The 14989-nt window shown below is 40.0% G+C and overlaps 1 protein-coding gene across 2 annotated transcripts in view; it reads left to right on the forward strand.

Annotated features, from left to right (window-relative positions):
• Nucleotides 1–13814, forward strand: part of LOC103698391 (protein PHR1-LIKE 2-like) — a 47139-nt gene extending 33325 nt beyond the window's left edge. For both annotated transcript variants that reach the window (XM_088719808.2, XM_088719809.2), the window contains exons 2-6: nt 9835–9911; nt 10392–10443; nt 11994–12075; nt 12150–12213; nt 13198–13814. In XM_088719808.2, coding sequence (XP_088575934.2) covers nt 9835–9911; nt 10392–10443; nt 11994–12075; nt 12150–12213; nt 13198–13638 — 716 coding nt within the window. In that variant the 3' untranslated portion in view covers nt 13639–13814. The remainder of the gene's footprint in view (nt 1–9834; nt 9912–10391; nt 10444–11993; nt 12076–12149; nt 12214–13197) is intronic.
• Nucleotides 13815–14989: the final 1175 nt, after the last annotated feature.

The raw sequence follows: 14989 nt of genomic DNA on the forward strand, positions 1-14989 counted from the left end.
AATTACATGTATTTAAAGTACAATAAGCATGGTTAGCGGAACCATCCTGAACCGCTTGGTTTGGGGCGTATCGAGCCGTACCGGCGGCAGACCGGAATTGTTCTGGCAACCAAAATAAGAAACCAACGACGGAGTGGAAGAAGGAAAGAGAGGAAAAGAGCGGGGGAGGGAGAGGAAGAGGAAGAGAGGGAGATGGACACCGACCGGTGGAGGGCTCTCGGTTGCCGATTTCACTTAAAATTCTCCAAAAAAGAAAGGGCCTCCTTCGGGACCCTTGTTTAAAATGAAATAGGGGAACTAGAGGCGAAGTCCCTCCTCCGCCTCCTCCGCACAGCTTGCCGGTCCTCTGCGGTCCTTCACTGGCCCTCCGCCGGCCTCCGCCACCCTCCTCTCTTCCTCTTTCTCTCCCTTCTCTTTCTCTCTCTCGTTTATTCTCTTCCCCACCTCTTCTACTGTATCGATACGGGCTAGTCACGAAACGACACTGGAGCGTTACGGACCCATGCCGCCGAGCAACCAGTTTGGGCTCCAGTTTTGGCGCAACAGTCCTTGGAAAAAAGCATACTGACATTTAGAATCTCGTCGAGTGGCGATGTCTCTTGTAGATATTCGGATTATTGGCATAATTAGGAGGCACATCAGCTCACCTCTCTAACCATACGGCGTCGTAGTGCTGTACACATTCCATAAGCAACGCTTTTTGGGTTATAACCGATCTTGGTTCTCTCATTGAAGCTTTGACTTTGAGAAGTATCCTCTGGCTGTTAATATGACGTGAAGAGGCCTATCCGAATATGCCGGCAGTAAAATCAAATTCGTAAGATACTTTGGGCTACGCAGGATAGTAGCCACTAGAAGACCATGCTTCAGATGTGCCATATCCATATTCGTGTGGGTCATAGGTTGTTTGTGGTTATGGATAATAGAATCCAGTATATGATTAGAATCTAATACGTCTATAGATCCTACTCTACGTGTGAAGTCATCTGCAGTTGCATTGTGTCCTTCTAAACGATCTCGAAGAACTCGTCTTCTATATACAATTGTATCGTCGCGGGCTATACCAGCTCATGCATCGTGGTCCTTATTCTGTGTGGCATGCGTAAACTGGAACTCATCGGTGAATCGAAAACTATCTTGCGGTTGTCTTCTAAACACTGGTCTCATATTCTCCACTTTCGTTCTGGCCACCAGATTCATGATCACTAAAATTGTCATCGCTGCTTTTTCTGGTCTCTAAATATAAGTGAATTGACTCCACTCTCTCCATGAGGGTTACGGCTGCCTTTTTTTTTTTTTAGGCTATGCCGAGCAACTGCCTACTTTTCTTTCGTGCCCCTCTCTGCATAGCTATGCTGGGAGGATGGATGTTGCCCTCCTGATTGAGTTGATCGGATAGAGTGATGGTCCTATTTAAGCAACTCTCGATCATATCTTTGGAAGGATGTCTTAGACAAGGAGTCATGTGATGATCGGCTTTCCAGTGACCTCTGTGGCTATAGCTGATCTATTGAAAAGATGCATGAAATGTTGCGATCTGCTCGTTGCCCTGCATCCAACCTAGCTTTGCTGGCTGTGAAACTGACCGGTCGTGGAGGCGATCCTAGCTCATCAAGCTCCGGCTCCTGCTGCTGGCCCACAAGCCATCCGATTATAGGATGTCATCCTCAATAAAAGCATTGTTGATCGGATCCGTGTATATCAACTCCACTTTGTTGGTTATATTTTTTTTAAGCCCGTGGGCATGCATCCAAAGCTACTTATTTCTTTATTTTTTTCAAATTTAGGCCTAGGCCACTATGCACAGATTGAATTCAAACTTGAATAAATGAATACCAAATTTAGGTCAAGAGTAGCTTGCATGCCCCTAAACAAGCTTCTAATTTTATAGTGATTTTTTGAATTTTATTTTATTTTTAATTTTTTAATCCAAAAATATATTTTTTAATTTAAAAAATTATTTATTTAACAAAAAATAAAAATTTTAGTCTCATTGTGTAGATAATTCATAGATCTATAGCATATCATGAAACTATGCCAAAATAAAAAAATTTGGCATGACCGCTAGTTTTTCATTTTTCTAGCCGATTTTGGGCAAGAAAATGAAGAAATAGAGAGGGGGAGAGCGGGAATACCATGAAAGAGGTTGCATCTAGCGTTTCATTGTTGAAATCGGTGTTTATTTCTATTTTTTGGAGGAAAAATGGATGGTTTTTGAAGTGGGGAGGCGTGGGAAGCCAATGAAGCTTATCACGGCCTCTCTCTCTTTGCTTATAATGGCGACTGAGCTGGTTCAACACCGAACTGGTTCGCGCCGGTTCAGCTCCAAATCGACTTGGTTTCCAAGCGGTTCGGTTCGATACGCCCCGAACTAGGCATTTCGGGGCGGTATGGAATATTATGCTATTCACTATATTGCAAACGAGAAGGATATATGGAGTATTTATAGTGGAGGTTTTGTAAGGCTTGTAGGCTTTCCTAGTACTTGTAGGATACAATAAATTTAGAGAAAATAAAGAGAATAAAAATAGTTTCCTCAATCCAATAGAACTTCTAACATACCTAACAAGTGTTTCTAGAAGAGAGAAATATGAAAAGCTAACTAAAAAAGAAGAAAATCATCTTTAATTTAAATGGTTATGTAATAGTATTTTCATAAATATTGAATTTTCATCAGCAATATTAGGTCTTCAATAAATTGGCCATAACTTGTTTACTCGAGAAGGGACACGATGGAAGTGGTTTTATCCTGAAATTTTATCTTTTTTACTTTTGGTATTTTTTGAAGTTTCTGGTATCCCGGACATACGCCAACACTGCAAATATTTAAGCTCTTCAGGCACATAGTGAGTCAAGTACCACTGCATGGTCATGCTTGACCATCAATTAAGGCATCTCAGAGGTTGCACATAGTGCTTTTGTATTGTTTTCTTTCTCCTGGCATGAATCTCAGGGTAGAGGTATTTCCAGCCTTCATCAACACTAATTGATCTACAAAAACAATCACAAGTTGTGCAGAAGAATCTCTTCTAATACTATGGTTAAAATTTTTGCTAAATCGATTTCTTTTGATCGAAATGGATTAATTTTGTTTGAAAATTAATTTAAAATGAAGGGCTACTCGTGGTTTTGTGCAGTTTATGGTTTTAGACTGTCACTGAAGTTGACCAAAACTATCCATTGGATGTTTTTCATTATATTAGTATAAAAACAGTGCAATTTTGGAACCATATCAATTTTATAGGTTGATTTTTCTAATGGAAAATTTTGATCATTTTTTGAAAATACTTGCTCAGATGATAATTTGGCCTCTAAGAAATACTTTCTGATGATGAATATATGACAATTTTAGAGAATTGGAAGGATTTGTGTGCATGGCTATAAGAAATTTATGTGAAAACTACCTTTTCGTAGATATATTATGACATTCCCTATTGGTTTCTGGGAGATATTTCAAGAAAAAGGAGAAAAGGCATCTATGTATTATATCAAACCCCTTTAAATAATGAATTTGCAGTATTTAAACTTGGATTTTCTAGATCCCAGCTTAAATCTTAATAAGGATTTTGTTGGAATTGAGGATTAAGTATAGAGAATTGGGACTATAACATTCCCTATTCAATATAGCAGCTACATCCCATATGCTATACTGATAAAGAGTAATGGTTGGCCAGGGTCAAGTTCGAATGAGCACTAAGAAAAAGAGGGCATATTTAGTGGTAAAAGACAGTGTTGGGTTGGTACAGGGTTGTTGTGGTGCAGTTTGTGGTGATACAGGTATATTTTTCTTTTTTATTGTAAAAAAAAATTGCACAGTAATCATTATAAAAACTTCAAAGCATCTATAATTTTATGTTAGAAAGTTTTACTTTTTATAGATGTTTATGCTGTCAGTCATTTTGGAGTAGGATTGTTATTTAACAGCAGAATGTAATATGATTACTTAACAATTTCACTGGTTTTAAAAGTTTTTACAACTTTTCATAGTTTCAAGCTTCTGATCCAATATGCTGAAACCACAAATTCAGAGATTTGCAAACTCTATAGTATATTTAAGACTATATGATATATGTTTCCTTAGCTTTAATTGTTTAAATTATCTATTTTTCATCTATATGTACATATTTTTGGTTGAAACTCCAAATTTGTACCAGAATTGTCAAAAGCTCCGAAACGAGAACTTGTTCTGTCTGACAAACCAAAACTGAAACAAAATCAAGTTTCTGAACCATGCTACAGACATTTGATCCACCAAAATATAAAATGAAATGGACCTTATGTCAAGGCATGTTAACAAATTTCAAAGTACATTTCATAAGTATTTTGTAGTAACTTAATGGCAAGAGACTGCAAAAAATAACGTTTAATTCAATGAATTTTTTTCTGTAGGATGTCATGATTCTTTTGTTTGCGTATAGGATATTCATTTATTAAAACCTAAATGGGTCTTAGAATGTGTTAGATGTGGTTTCTTATCTAACTATGAAACTCTTGAAAATGTAGCATAAGAAATCATTATCAGATTGCGTCAATCTGCTGCATTCAGTCTGTCATTTCCATAACAACTTTTAGGGCATCAATGCTTTAGTGGATCAATTTCCAATTTTAATAGCCACTGTGAATGTGACAGCTAAATTGTTGTCTATGTCAAAACCAGTATGTTGACTTGCAAATTAGTTTTTGTGTTACATGTAGGGCTAGAAATGGGCTCGGGCCGGCTCGAAGTCTATCAAGCCAGGCTTCGGCTAGGCCCGAAAGAGTTTAGATCGGTTTTGGGCTTAAATGTAGAGCCCATTTGTTTTTCGGGCTGGGCTTGGGTATGTCATTGGCCCGGCCTAGGCCCGGTTCAAGCCTGAGCCCAAATAAGGCCCAAAACGGAGCCCGAATTTAGGTCTGAATCAATTTATTTTTGTATGTTGTTATTTAGAGAGAATAATGAGAAAGTAAAGGATAAATTAAAATGGATTCAGCTAAGAATAATGTATCATGTATTATTTATTGGTATAATAGACATGGTATGCCATACTGTACCGTACCGGATGGTACTGGACGTATCACACCGATTCGGTATTGGTACTGGTACGAGTGGTGTATCGATGGTACACCAAAAAAATTTTATACCGTACCGTACCGTACCAATACTATATTAGTGTGGCACCGGTACGGGGTTCGATACCGGTACAGCGAATCTTGGTTATAGGCGAGAGCTCAATTTTTAACTAGCTCATTTACTTGTGAAGCAATATTATGAAATATTAAACTTCATACTGGTACGAGTGGTGTATCGATGGTACACCAAAAAAATTTTATACCGTACCGTACCAATACTATACTAGTGTGGCACCGGTACGGAGTTCGATACCGGTACAACAAATCTTGGTTATAGGCGAGAGCTCAATTTTTAACTAGCTTGTGAAGCAATATTATGAAATATTAAACTTCAATTGGGTTTGGGCCGGACCTATTTTTGGCCCAAACGGATAATTCGGGCTGGCCCAATCGGGTTTGGGTCTAGGATCGGGTCGGGTTCGGGCTTAGATTATCCAAAAGTTTTTAGGCCTAAGCCCCGCCTGAAGCCCGAAAAAATAATTTGGGCTAGGCTCAAGTAGTGGCGTGGCCCGGGCCCGGCCCACTTTCAACCCTAATTACATGCACTAGTGATTTATTTTATGAGATGAGCATTGGTTGAGCTATCTAAAATTTAAGGAAGGATAATGTTACTGAAAACAACTATTACGATTACAAGCTTAAGTCCGGTGAAATTTTGACAGATCCTCTAAGCTGTTGTTTTGTGTCTTCTCAATTAAATAGTGGATCAAGATTCACCTCCTAGAGTTGTTGAGGGGTGAAGTTAAACATGAACATCCATGTGCCTGAAGAGATCTGTCTTCAATTTAGATGTATGACAATGTGAGTATATGAAAACCACAACATAAAAGAAATATGGACACTTAGTCATTACACCCATGCACACACATCTGTCCTCACAAGCATGCATGCGTGCATGTGCGCGCGCACATACAGAGAGGCAGTGGAAGGAGGTTTTGAATCTTCTCTACTTAGCACCCCTGTTTCCGTTGGAACAAGTTTGGTTTTATGGGGTAGCAGATCTGCTGACTCTAGACCTATGTAGATTGTAGCACAAAAGTAAGGCATGCTTTGCTTCATGGTTAAGATTCAGTAGGTGGCTGCTACCTTACCCTGGGATACTTATTGCTTTTTAAACTGTGGAAATAGTGGCTAAGATATGTGGCATGTGTTCATTTTATTTCAAGGTGAAGATTTATTAGCTTGTTGCCTGCTTCCATTTGGATATCCACTATATTCAACCTTCTGGTAAGGTATAACTTTTTCAGATTTGGCTGGGCTGACACCTGACAGTATGACATTGATACTTTGTTTTAGGCATTATGGATCTAGTTTAGTGCCACTGCATGATGTCATTAAATTAACCAAGTGCATTTCTTCAATTTTATAAAGATTTGGGCTTGGATGTCCATCTGCAATAGGTCAAATGACTAGAGTGCCCTTACAAAGTGTGGCAGATCAATTAATTTTATTGCATGTCATAAAATGGGAACAAAACTTACATTTCTGATACATGACCTAATAACCACTATGAAAAGTTAAAACATGATATGGACATTGATAGCGGAAAAAAAATTTAATTGTCTATCTGTTTTTGTATTTTTGGGAACTTTTATTTAGGTAATCTTGTAGGGGCTTGTTTGGATGATTGGGCTGAAAATCCCATGGGATTCGTGGGTTGGGCCAATACAACAAGCAAAATCATAAGGTTACAGCTGGGCTAGGCCTATATTTAGGAGTAGCTTTGGAGTGGGCCGGCCTGAATCCTATTGGGAGAAAAAAGGTCTGCCCGAATCCTATAGGGAGAAAAAAAGAAGCTACTACTGGATATTTATGATTATAGGCCTAACTCAGCCTGTAGTCCTACGATTTTGCCGGATGTATTGGCCCAACCCACTAATCCTGTAAGATTTTCAGCCTAATCATCCAAACGGGCTCTAAGCTGTTTCGAGAGTCTTGCTTTAAGTAGGATTCGTGTGAAAGAATCTTACTTTAGGTATATGTTGGTTGAACAAGTTATGAAATCATTAGAAATCTAGGATTTGATTTTTGCCATGTGGTATTCCAAGTTTTCCTTTTTTGGAGATTAGTTACTTGATTATTAATAATTGTCCTAGTTTACCTAGAAGTCCAGTCACGTAAATTCTATAAAAAATTCTTATGGCTAGCTACGAGAAACATGCTGTGTGATCTGTTGAAAGAAAAAACGTATGTTGGCCAGGTTCAGCACCCCCCACCCCAAACCCTGACACCACTTCTATTGTCTTTTTCTTTGCCTATATCATCTTTATTCTGCATACGTGGCTATTTGGGGGTGCAGTCCCTGGTGACGAGACGGGAGGCTCTGGCGGCGCGACATGCAGTCAGATTTGTGCTTGAGCCCGAAAGCATGTGGTCTTCGTTGATGAGGGCCAAGTATGGGGATTTAGTACCTGGGGTGCGAGCTGGTCGTCACCACTCTCCGGTTTGGAGGGAGATGTGTGCCAGGGCTTTGGTGGTACTTCCAGAGATCAGGTGGGCCATGGGGGATGGTCATTCTATCGATGTGCTGGAGGACAGCTGGGTGACCGAGTGGCCGATTTGTCGTCTGCTGACCATGGTGCACTCAGCGAGATTAGCAGGTTGTAGGGTCAGCTATTTACTGGACTCAGAGGGGGCCCGGTGGAGGGTGGAGTTGATTCGGGAGGTCTTTGGGGAGCATCTGGGGGAGTTGATCTTGACTATGCCAACTCCGTCCGGGGGGGGAGTCTGACAGGCTTTGTGGTTGCCGACCGATCAGTCGCGGGTGCGGGCTAGAGATCTTCTCTTCCTGTTCAGCAGGGAGCCAGTTCGACAGATTGCGGGTGGTTGGATAAGGAGGTTGCGGATTTATCCACGTGGCACTCTTCATATGGAAGGTGGCTTGGGGATGCCTTCCGACCAGAAGCTTGCTAGCACGGCGTGGCATGCGGGTGTCGCAGTGTTGTGAGGCGTGTGCGGATATCGAGGAGACCACCGAGCATGTTCTTCTGCAGTGCCCTAGGGCCCGAGAGATATGGCGGAGGTCACCTGTCCTACTACCTGCCTCGGTGGTGACTGCACAGGACCTCACTCATGTACTGAGGTGGCCTATGCGGAGCCCGAGATCTGCTGAGGCGGGGATTCTTATAGCGTACCTGTCCTACCACATTTGGTTGGATAGGAACGCTGGCTTGTTTGAGGGGAGGTGGTCATCCCTGAGGATGGTAGTGGATAGAGCGTCGCGACATGCGAGGGAGGTCATTGAGGCTACCGCTGTGGTTTCTTCTGGGATGGCTAGGGACATCTGGGGTACTCTTCATGCTGCTTTAGCGTTCCGGTTTGCTCTTGTTTCTTGGGTACCTCCACCCCTTGGTTATCTCAAAGTTAACTTTGACGGCAGTAGGTTAGTGGACGGTGTGATTGGTGGGGCTGGTTTTGTGATCAGGGACCATCTCGGTCGGATGTTAGCTGCAGGAGGGCGGCGCACGCCAGGGGTTACTGCTGTTGGGGCAGAGTTGCGGGCAGCCTGGGAGGGTTTATTCTATGCCAGGCGAGTATTGGGTGTCGAGTGGGTGTTCCTCGAGGGGGACTCATCTATAGTGATCGACTGGATCCGGGGGGCGGACAGGTATGATGATGGACACCCCCTCATCCGGGAGTCTCGTAGGATGGCTCAGATGATGGGCGACTTTCAGGCAGCGCATGTATTTAGAGAGGCGAACAGGATAGCGGACTGGGTCGCCTCTTTTGTTGCCCGGCATTCCAGGAATTTTTTATGGATGTCTGACTCAGACGCTTCTCCTTTGTCTATGTTACTTTCTAGTGATCTGGTTGGGTGTACTCACGTTCGATATATGAGTAGCCGTTTCTACCCAAAAAAATACATGGCTATTTGGTTTTCAATTATACATCGACCATAGAATCTCTTGTTTACCATAGAACCCTTTTAAACTCTTTTCGTCCACTCTTTCCCTAACACCAAAACCATAAAGCAGGTTTATTTGACCTTTTATTTGCCTTAATCTCAAAAATTTGTCATTGCTGGGCCATTTATAGGTTTGGGGCAGCAAGCAATCAAATTAGACTTGTCCCTAATTCAAACCTTTCGCTTGGTCCTTCCATGCATTAAGGTTCGTTATCTCGGTACTGGACCTCATACGGTACCATTCTATTACAGTTGTGGTACGATATGGTACAGCTCGGTGTACTGAGTATCGGTACGGTACAGGTACGACGTACCAGTTAAATATTGGTACGGTATGGTATGCCCAGTATAGTAAACCTTGCCATGCATTTTAGGCCATCCCAATTGGTCCTGCACGACTTATTAGGTTTTTGGCCTCATTAAGATGATGTTTTATATGATACATGCCATGATGTTGTATACATTGTTGTTGATATTTATTTATTGATTTTCTTTTCTTGTGCGTATGTGTATGTGTGTTTGCTGTGTCTTATTTTTAGCATGGCAAATGAACTCAGATTATTCTCTTAGATTATGCATTTGTTGATTCAAAAATATTTGAATGTATTGCATATTATCTACTGCTGATCTGAGCAGTTTAATATTTTGGTTGATATACATTGATCAACATATTTTAACATTTTAACTGACCTGAAATTGCATTAGTAAATACCCCATTTCCCTACACATTTTAGGTGAAAATAATTTGAAGTTAGATGCTTTTCTCTTCACTTGATTGTTATTTCTAAATCTGGTCATTATAACTGGGGCTTCTTTTGCAGAAGCAACACCAAAAGCCATTATGAAAACCATGGGTGTTAAAGGTCTCACTCTTTATCATTTGAAGAGTCATCTTCAGGTCTGTTTCTCAACCAAGCACATTAAGAACAAGTATGTAGTCTGTTTATTTGTATGTCATTTTGATGGCTCAAATCTTATGTATATCTACAATGAATGTCGTTGCCTACTGGAAAACAAATTGAACCTAAAAATATAACTCATTTCAAATCGCGAGAAACATTTACTTTGACCTGTTAGTTAAAAGACTAATCCCGGCTAATAGATTGCAAAGGCAAAACCGAAAATTCTTTCCAAGCACAATTGGGTATATTTCATAAAAAGTCGAGGCTTGTGCTGTATTTCAATCCTTTAATTCTTAATCCCCCATACATGGCTGTTGGATGCTATGATTGCAAGTTTATTATTTGCCTTTCAACAATGAAAAAGTTAATTATGACCCATTTGAAATCAGTGAAAAGAACTGCAAGGCAATGACTATTCCAATGTATATATATACAAAAACATGACTTCATCATCAGTTTCTTGGCCCATCCTGCAGAAATACAGATTGGGGAAGCAGTCGAGCAAAGAGTCCTCTGACAACTCCAAAGGTGGTACCTCTCTCTCTCTCTCTCTTTCAAGCATGAATAGTCTCTCAAAAGTATGTTGACCTAATTAGTTAGGTGGTTCAGTTCAACTCCAAGTGCTGCGAAGATAGGTAGATTTGCTTGGATGATCCACCAAATGCTGCGACACATAAGCTTATATATTTTGTTGGTGTAATCAATTAGAAGTACTAGCTAGGGGGATAATCCTTACTCTAATGTTAGAATAAGCTTATTAGGTATGATACTTAACCTAATAGAGATTTGTGGCCTTTCTAAGCATGAGCATATATACTTGGTTGGACAAGAAGTTGTTAGAAATAAACTAGAAGTGATTGATGCAGAAAATAATAATCTGCTCAAAATACCATGTACGAGAACAAAGTGGCTGGCCTAGGATTGGGGCATATACTCACTGTCCTAAAGCTGACCATCTGACATGTGGGTACTGCCAGCATTAGCAATTCCAAGATACAATGACCTTTCAATTTTGCAGTTGTCTCCTCCATGTGAATGCCTACAGGAAGAGAACCAATCCTTCTTTATGCCTTATAAGTATCAGTCACATATGTATGATTAAGGTCTAGATCTGGTTAAATGTAGGTATCACACCTGAGGCACTGTCTAAATGCATTAAGCTGCATTTGGAAGCGGAATAAAAATCCAGATTAGTGGGGTTAAATGGAGTATGTTGGAATTAGTCCATCTTTTTGTTAGGCTATTCTTGGGTTTTGGTGGTGTAAATAGGTTAGAAGGAGCAAAAGTAAAGCATTTATGTTGTAACATTTTTATAAAATACCTGTTCTGCTTTTCTAGAAGGCAGTTTATTTCATGTGCACCGATGACAGTTTGGCTGAAAAGAGATGGAATAAGTGGGTTAAGAGATTTTTATTCCTCCTTATTTCACTTCCAAGGACAGCCTTAAGGTACAAACTTGACACTGGAGGATTATCACGAGGCTCAGGTGGAATATAGCAGATCAACTGTTCACATTAACAAAACACGTTCCTTTCTCCTCATTATGCTAGATTGTTGATGGCATCATTTTGCTTTGATAAGAGCGGCCTGGAGATCCTTGATTGTGGTTAGGCAGTCATTCAGTGCTTGCAGAGTTAGGTGGAACTCAGGAAAGTCACCAGAAGACATTATGATGACACTCCCATCTAGCTGGATCCTTAGCTGCCTTGCATTGCGTATTCCATGTGCAAAAAGCTATCTGCATTCAAGCATGGTGCTATTGTAATGAAGGGACCATGTCAAAATTGAAATGATACATTGTTTAAGAGCTTCCTTATACGAAGAAAAGCTGGTGATTCAAGAAAAAGTTGCTGGTTATGGGCATTTTCATGGGAAAATCTACTTAACTATGTTTAGGCTGATAAAACTGCTTTTTTTATTAGTCACATCCTCCAACATAAGAATGTCTTGCTTTCCATGATATATCTTGCAGATGCCTATTCCAGTTCCAATTTCGGAACAAGTTAACTGTTCTTTGTTCCATTATCTTTTTCTGAACTTCCCTCAACGATCAGAGCTTCTATTTCCTTAAATTGCAGCTGCTGGAGTCATGGGAAGCCAAGGAACTGGATCATCATTACCATCACCATCATCAAGATTAATGGCCCAAGGCTTGAATGAGTCAGACACCTCAACTTCTCTTCTATATGATCCTTTGTTCCTCTAACTGGTCTCATATTGTAGTTTCTATGCAGCGGATGTAATGAAGCAATGAGAGTACAGATGGAACTTCAAAGGAGGCTGCATGAACAACTTGAGGTTGGTTCTTTCCACTTTAGTGCATGAAAAATTGCATTTTAGTTTTTGAACCTTAATGTCATTCTCTTTCTTTGGAAGTAGTGTTAAGGTGACTTTGCTTGAGGTTTAATTTATTATTCTCAGGTATTCATGTAACAGAACATGAGGAATATATCTTTTAGAATTATTTCCATTTAGAGATCACTAATATTTATATTATTACTTCAAATATAATCATGTCAATATATAAGAACCACTACGATTTCCAACAGTGTAGGTCTATTCAAGTTTGCCTAGTATGCCTAATGATTATGGCTGGAAGTATGCCGGGCCGTGGCCAAGAAAATCCAAACTTGCCTAGCCAAAAAGCCTGAATGGCACTACGCTTGTAGGCTGCTCACTTTCATCCCTACTAATTAGTTTTCTTAAGCACTTAAGATTCCAAGATGCCCCGCAACATTAGTTGGCAGTATGTCAATAGTTGATGCAATTTCATCTGAGAAAAGTGATTGGCACATTAAAAATGCTAGAAATAGTTGAAACTATTTGCATTTGTTGGAAAGAGTTCAGTTAGCACCACTTATCTTGACATAATTACCTTCACAAATGTAGGTAGAAAATTTATCTTGTATTTATCCTTATAATGCTGAAATTTTCTTTTCTTTTTTTTAATTTCTTTCTTGTTTTGAAGTATAAAGTCTATTCATGAACTTTCTGAAGAACAATTTCTAGGTTTCCTCAGGCTCTCTAGAAGCTTCTATGTTCTTCATTACACCTTTTTCAACATTTGCTTCCCACCTCTTCCTACTTTTCCTACGTAAGTTAACTGTCACTAGTTTCCAGTTCAAAGAAATTTGAGCTACAGGGATCCTTCTGCCCAGAGAAAATTACTTGATATATAGTTTAGATAATTTATTTAGTAGTTTAGTTTGTCTTGTGGCATGGATTCATGGTCTGTTGTCATAATCATTATTCTTGGCTTTAAGTCCTCTGTTTGCTGGCCAGGTTCAGCGGCATCTTCAGATACGGATCGAGGCGCAAGGAAAATACCTTCACTCAATGCTAGAAAGGGCTTGCAATGCTCTCATCGACCCAAATCTTGGACTAATAGGACTTGCATCGATCAGATGTGACCTCCCTGAGTTGCCGAACATTGAAACAGATGATTGCCTAGGCCACCCACATGTATCTCTCAAACTGCCATCTTTATCGGAGATTGCAGCTGCATGCATGGAAGAGAAATCTTTGAACAGAGCAATGGCACAGATTGCTGAATGCTCAGTTGATAGCTGTCTGACATCAACAGAAAGCCCTGGAAGAGCACCAGTATTGGGTTCGCAGGCAGCTGCGTTGAGAAAAGGATCGTGCCCCTTGCTCGGAACTGACGAATCACATGCCTGGGATGGAGACGTCCATGAAGATGGACAATGGGTTTCAAGCATTTGAAACTGAAGTGGATAGATGCGAACTCTTTACTTTTTGATAGTGTATTTGAATTTCAGGGATCCACAGTGTTTTAACGTGTCATTTTCTTTTCATAAGAACGGTTGCCTGTTGGGACTCCTTGTTTCTGGAGCTACAAAAAGCTTTTGAATTAATCATTAAAACCATTATCACAAGCATATTTTCTGTGCCTCAAGTCCATTCAGTTTGCATATTATTTACCCGTGCTTATTGACATGGTAACAGTAGAATGTTGATCAAGCAGGCGACAATTCTGATAGAAATGTTTGTCTTATGAATGATTATTTTCACAAGACGGTGGAAGCTATCATTATATAAAAATTACCTGCATACATACATATATTATATATATTATGCATACATTATATATTTATATATATTATATATATTATATATGCATACACATGTATACATAAGTAATATTTTGACAAATATATTGTTTACAGACATACATACGTGTTAGATGTATGCCCTAGAAGCCAATCTGGCTGACACATTGTTAATTCTAGGGACATAATTTTGTACTTGACTATTTATTATTGAATAAATAAAAGGCATCTTTTCATTCATATTATTTATATGTCTATGAATCGTCCAAAAAATTAATAAGATGATGATGTATATTCTCAAGAGTTGAGAATTTGAGTCATGTATCATTGGTGATTAATTTCTAAATGCTCCTGATCAATGGATCATCACGAGGACGGTGATCGATCCGATCAGTGCACAGATCACTTTCCTTCTGGATGGACGAGACTTGAGTCCACAGTGTAGGGACACTGAAGTGATAGTGCAGGTGCTTGTTAGAGAACAAGGGTACTGAGCGTGACCAAGACAAGAAGTCACTTGGATGTCTATCCACTCGTCAGTGACTTGCTTGATGTTGCAGTAGTATGACTGGTCCTTTGACCTGCGGTGCTTCAGCTACTCACAGTGAGGTTATTGTAGTTTGACTACACGTATACATGGTCTCTAGTCATATGAGTCCTTGTAGTGTAGATTGGCTGCAGTAAGTTTACTGTAGGAGTAGGGTATGCACTTACATGGAATCTATCGACCTTGATAGAAGAGGAGTGATCCTATGTGATTTGTTAGACTGAGTTCTAAGACCTTGGCCAGGGCAGTAATATAAAGTGGAGAAAGAGTTTTCCACTGTCGAACTCGATTCAAATAAATCTTGACATATGACAGACGAAGGGGTTTGACGAGTTATCCATGACCTCCGTCCTGTAGGGATCCACGATAGTAGGACTGTATCACATGATAACTGCACCTAGAGGTTCATCATTCTATTCTACTGGGTAGCCACTACATGCTGCTAGGTGTCACTGGT

Source organism: Phoenix dactylifera, chromosome 4, assembly GCF_051530095.1.
Source record: "Phoenix dactylifera cultivar Ajwa chromosome 4, Ajwa_hap1_PhDact_Kaust_v1.1, whole genome shotgun sequence".
Taxonomy (NCBI): Eukaryota; Viridiplantae; Streptophyta; class Magnoliopsida; order Arecales; family Arecaceae; genus Phoenix; species Phoenix dactylifera.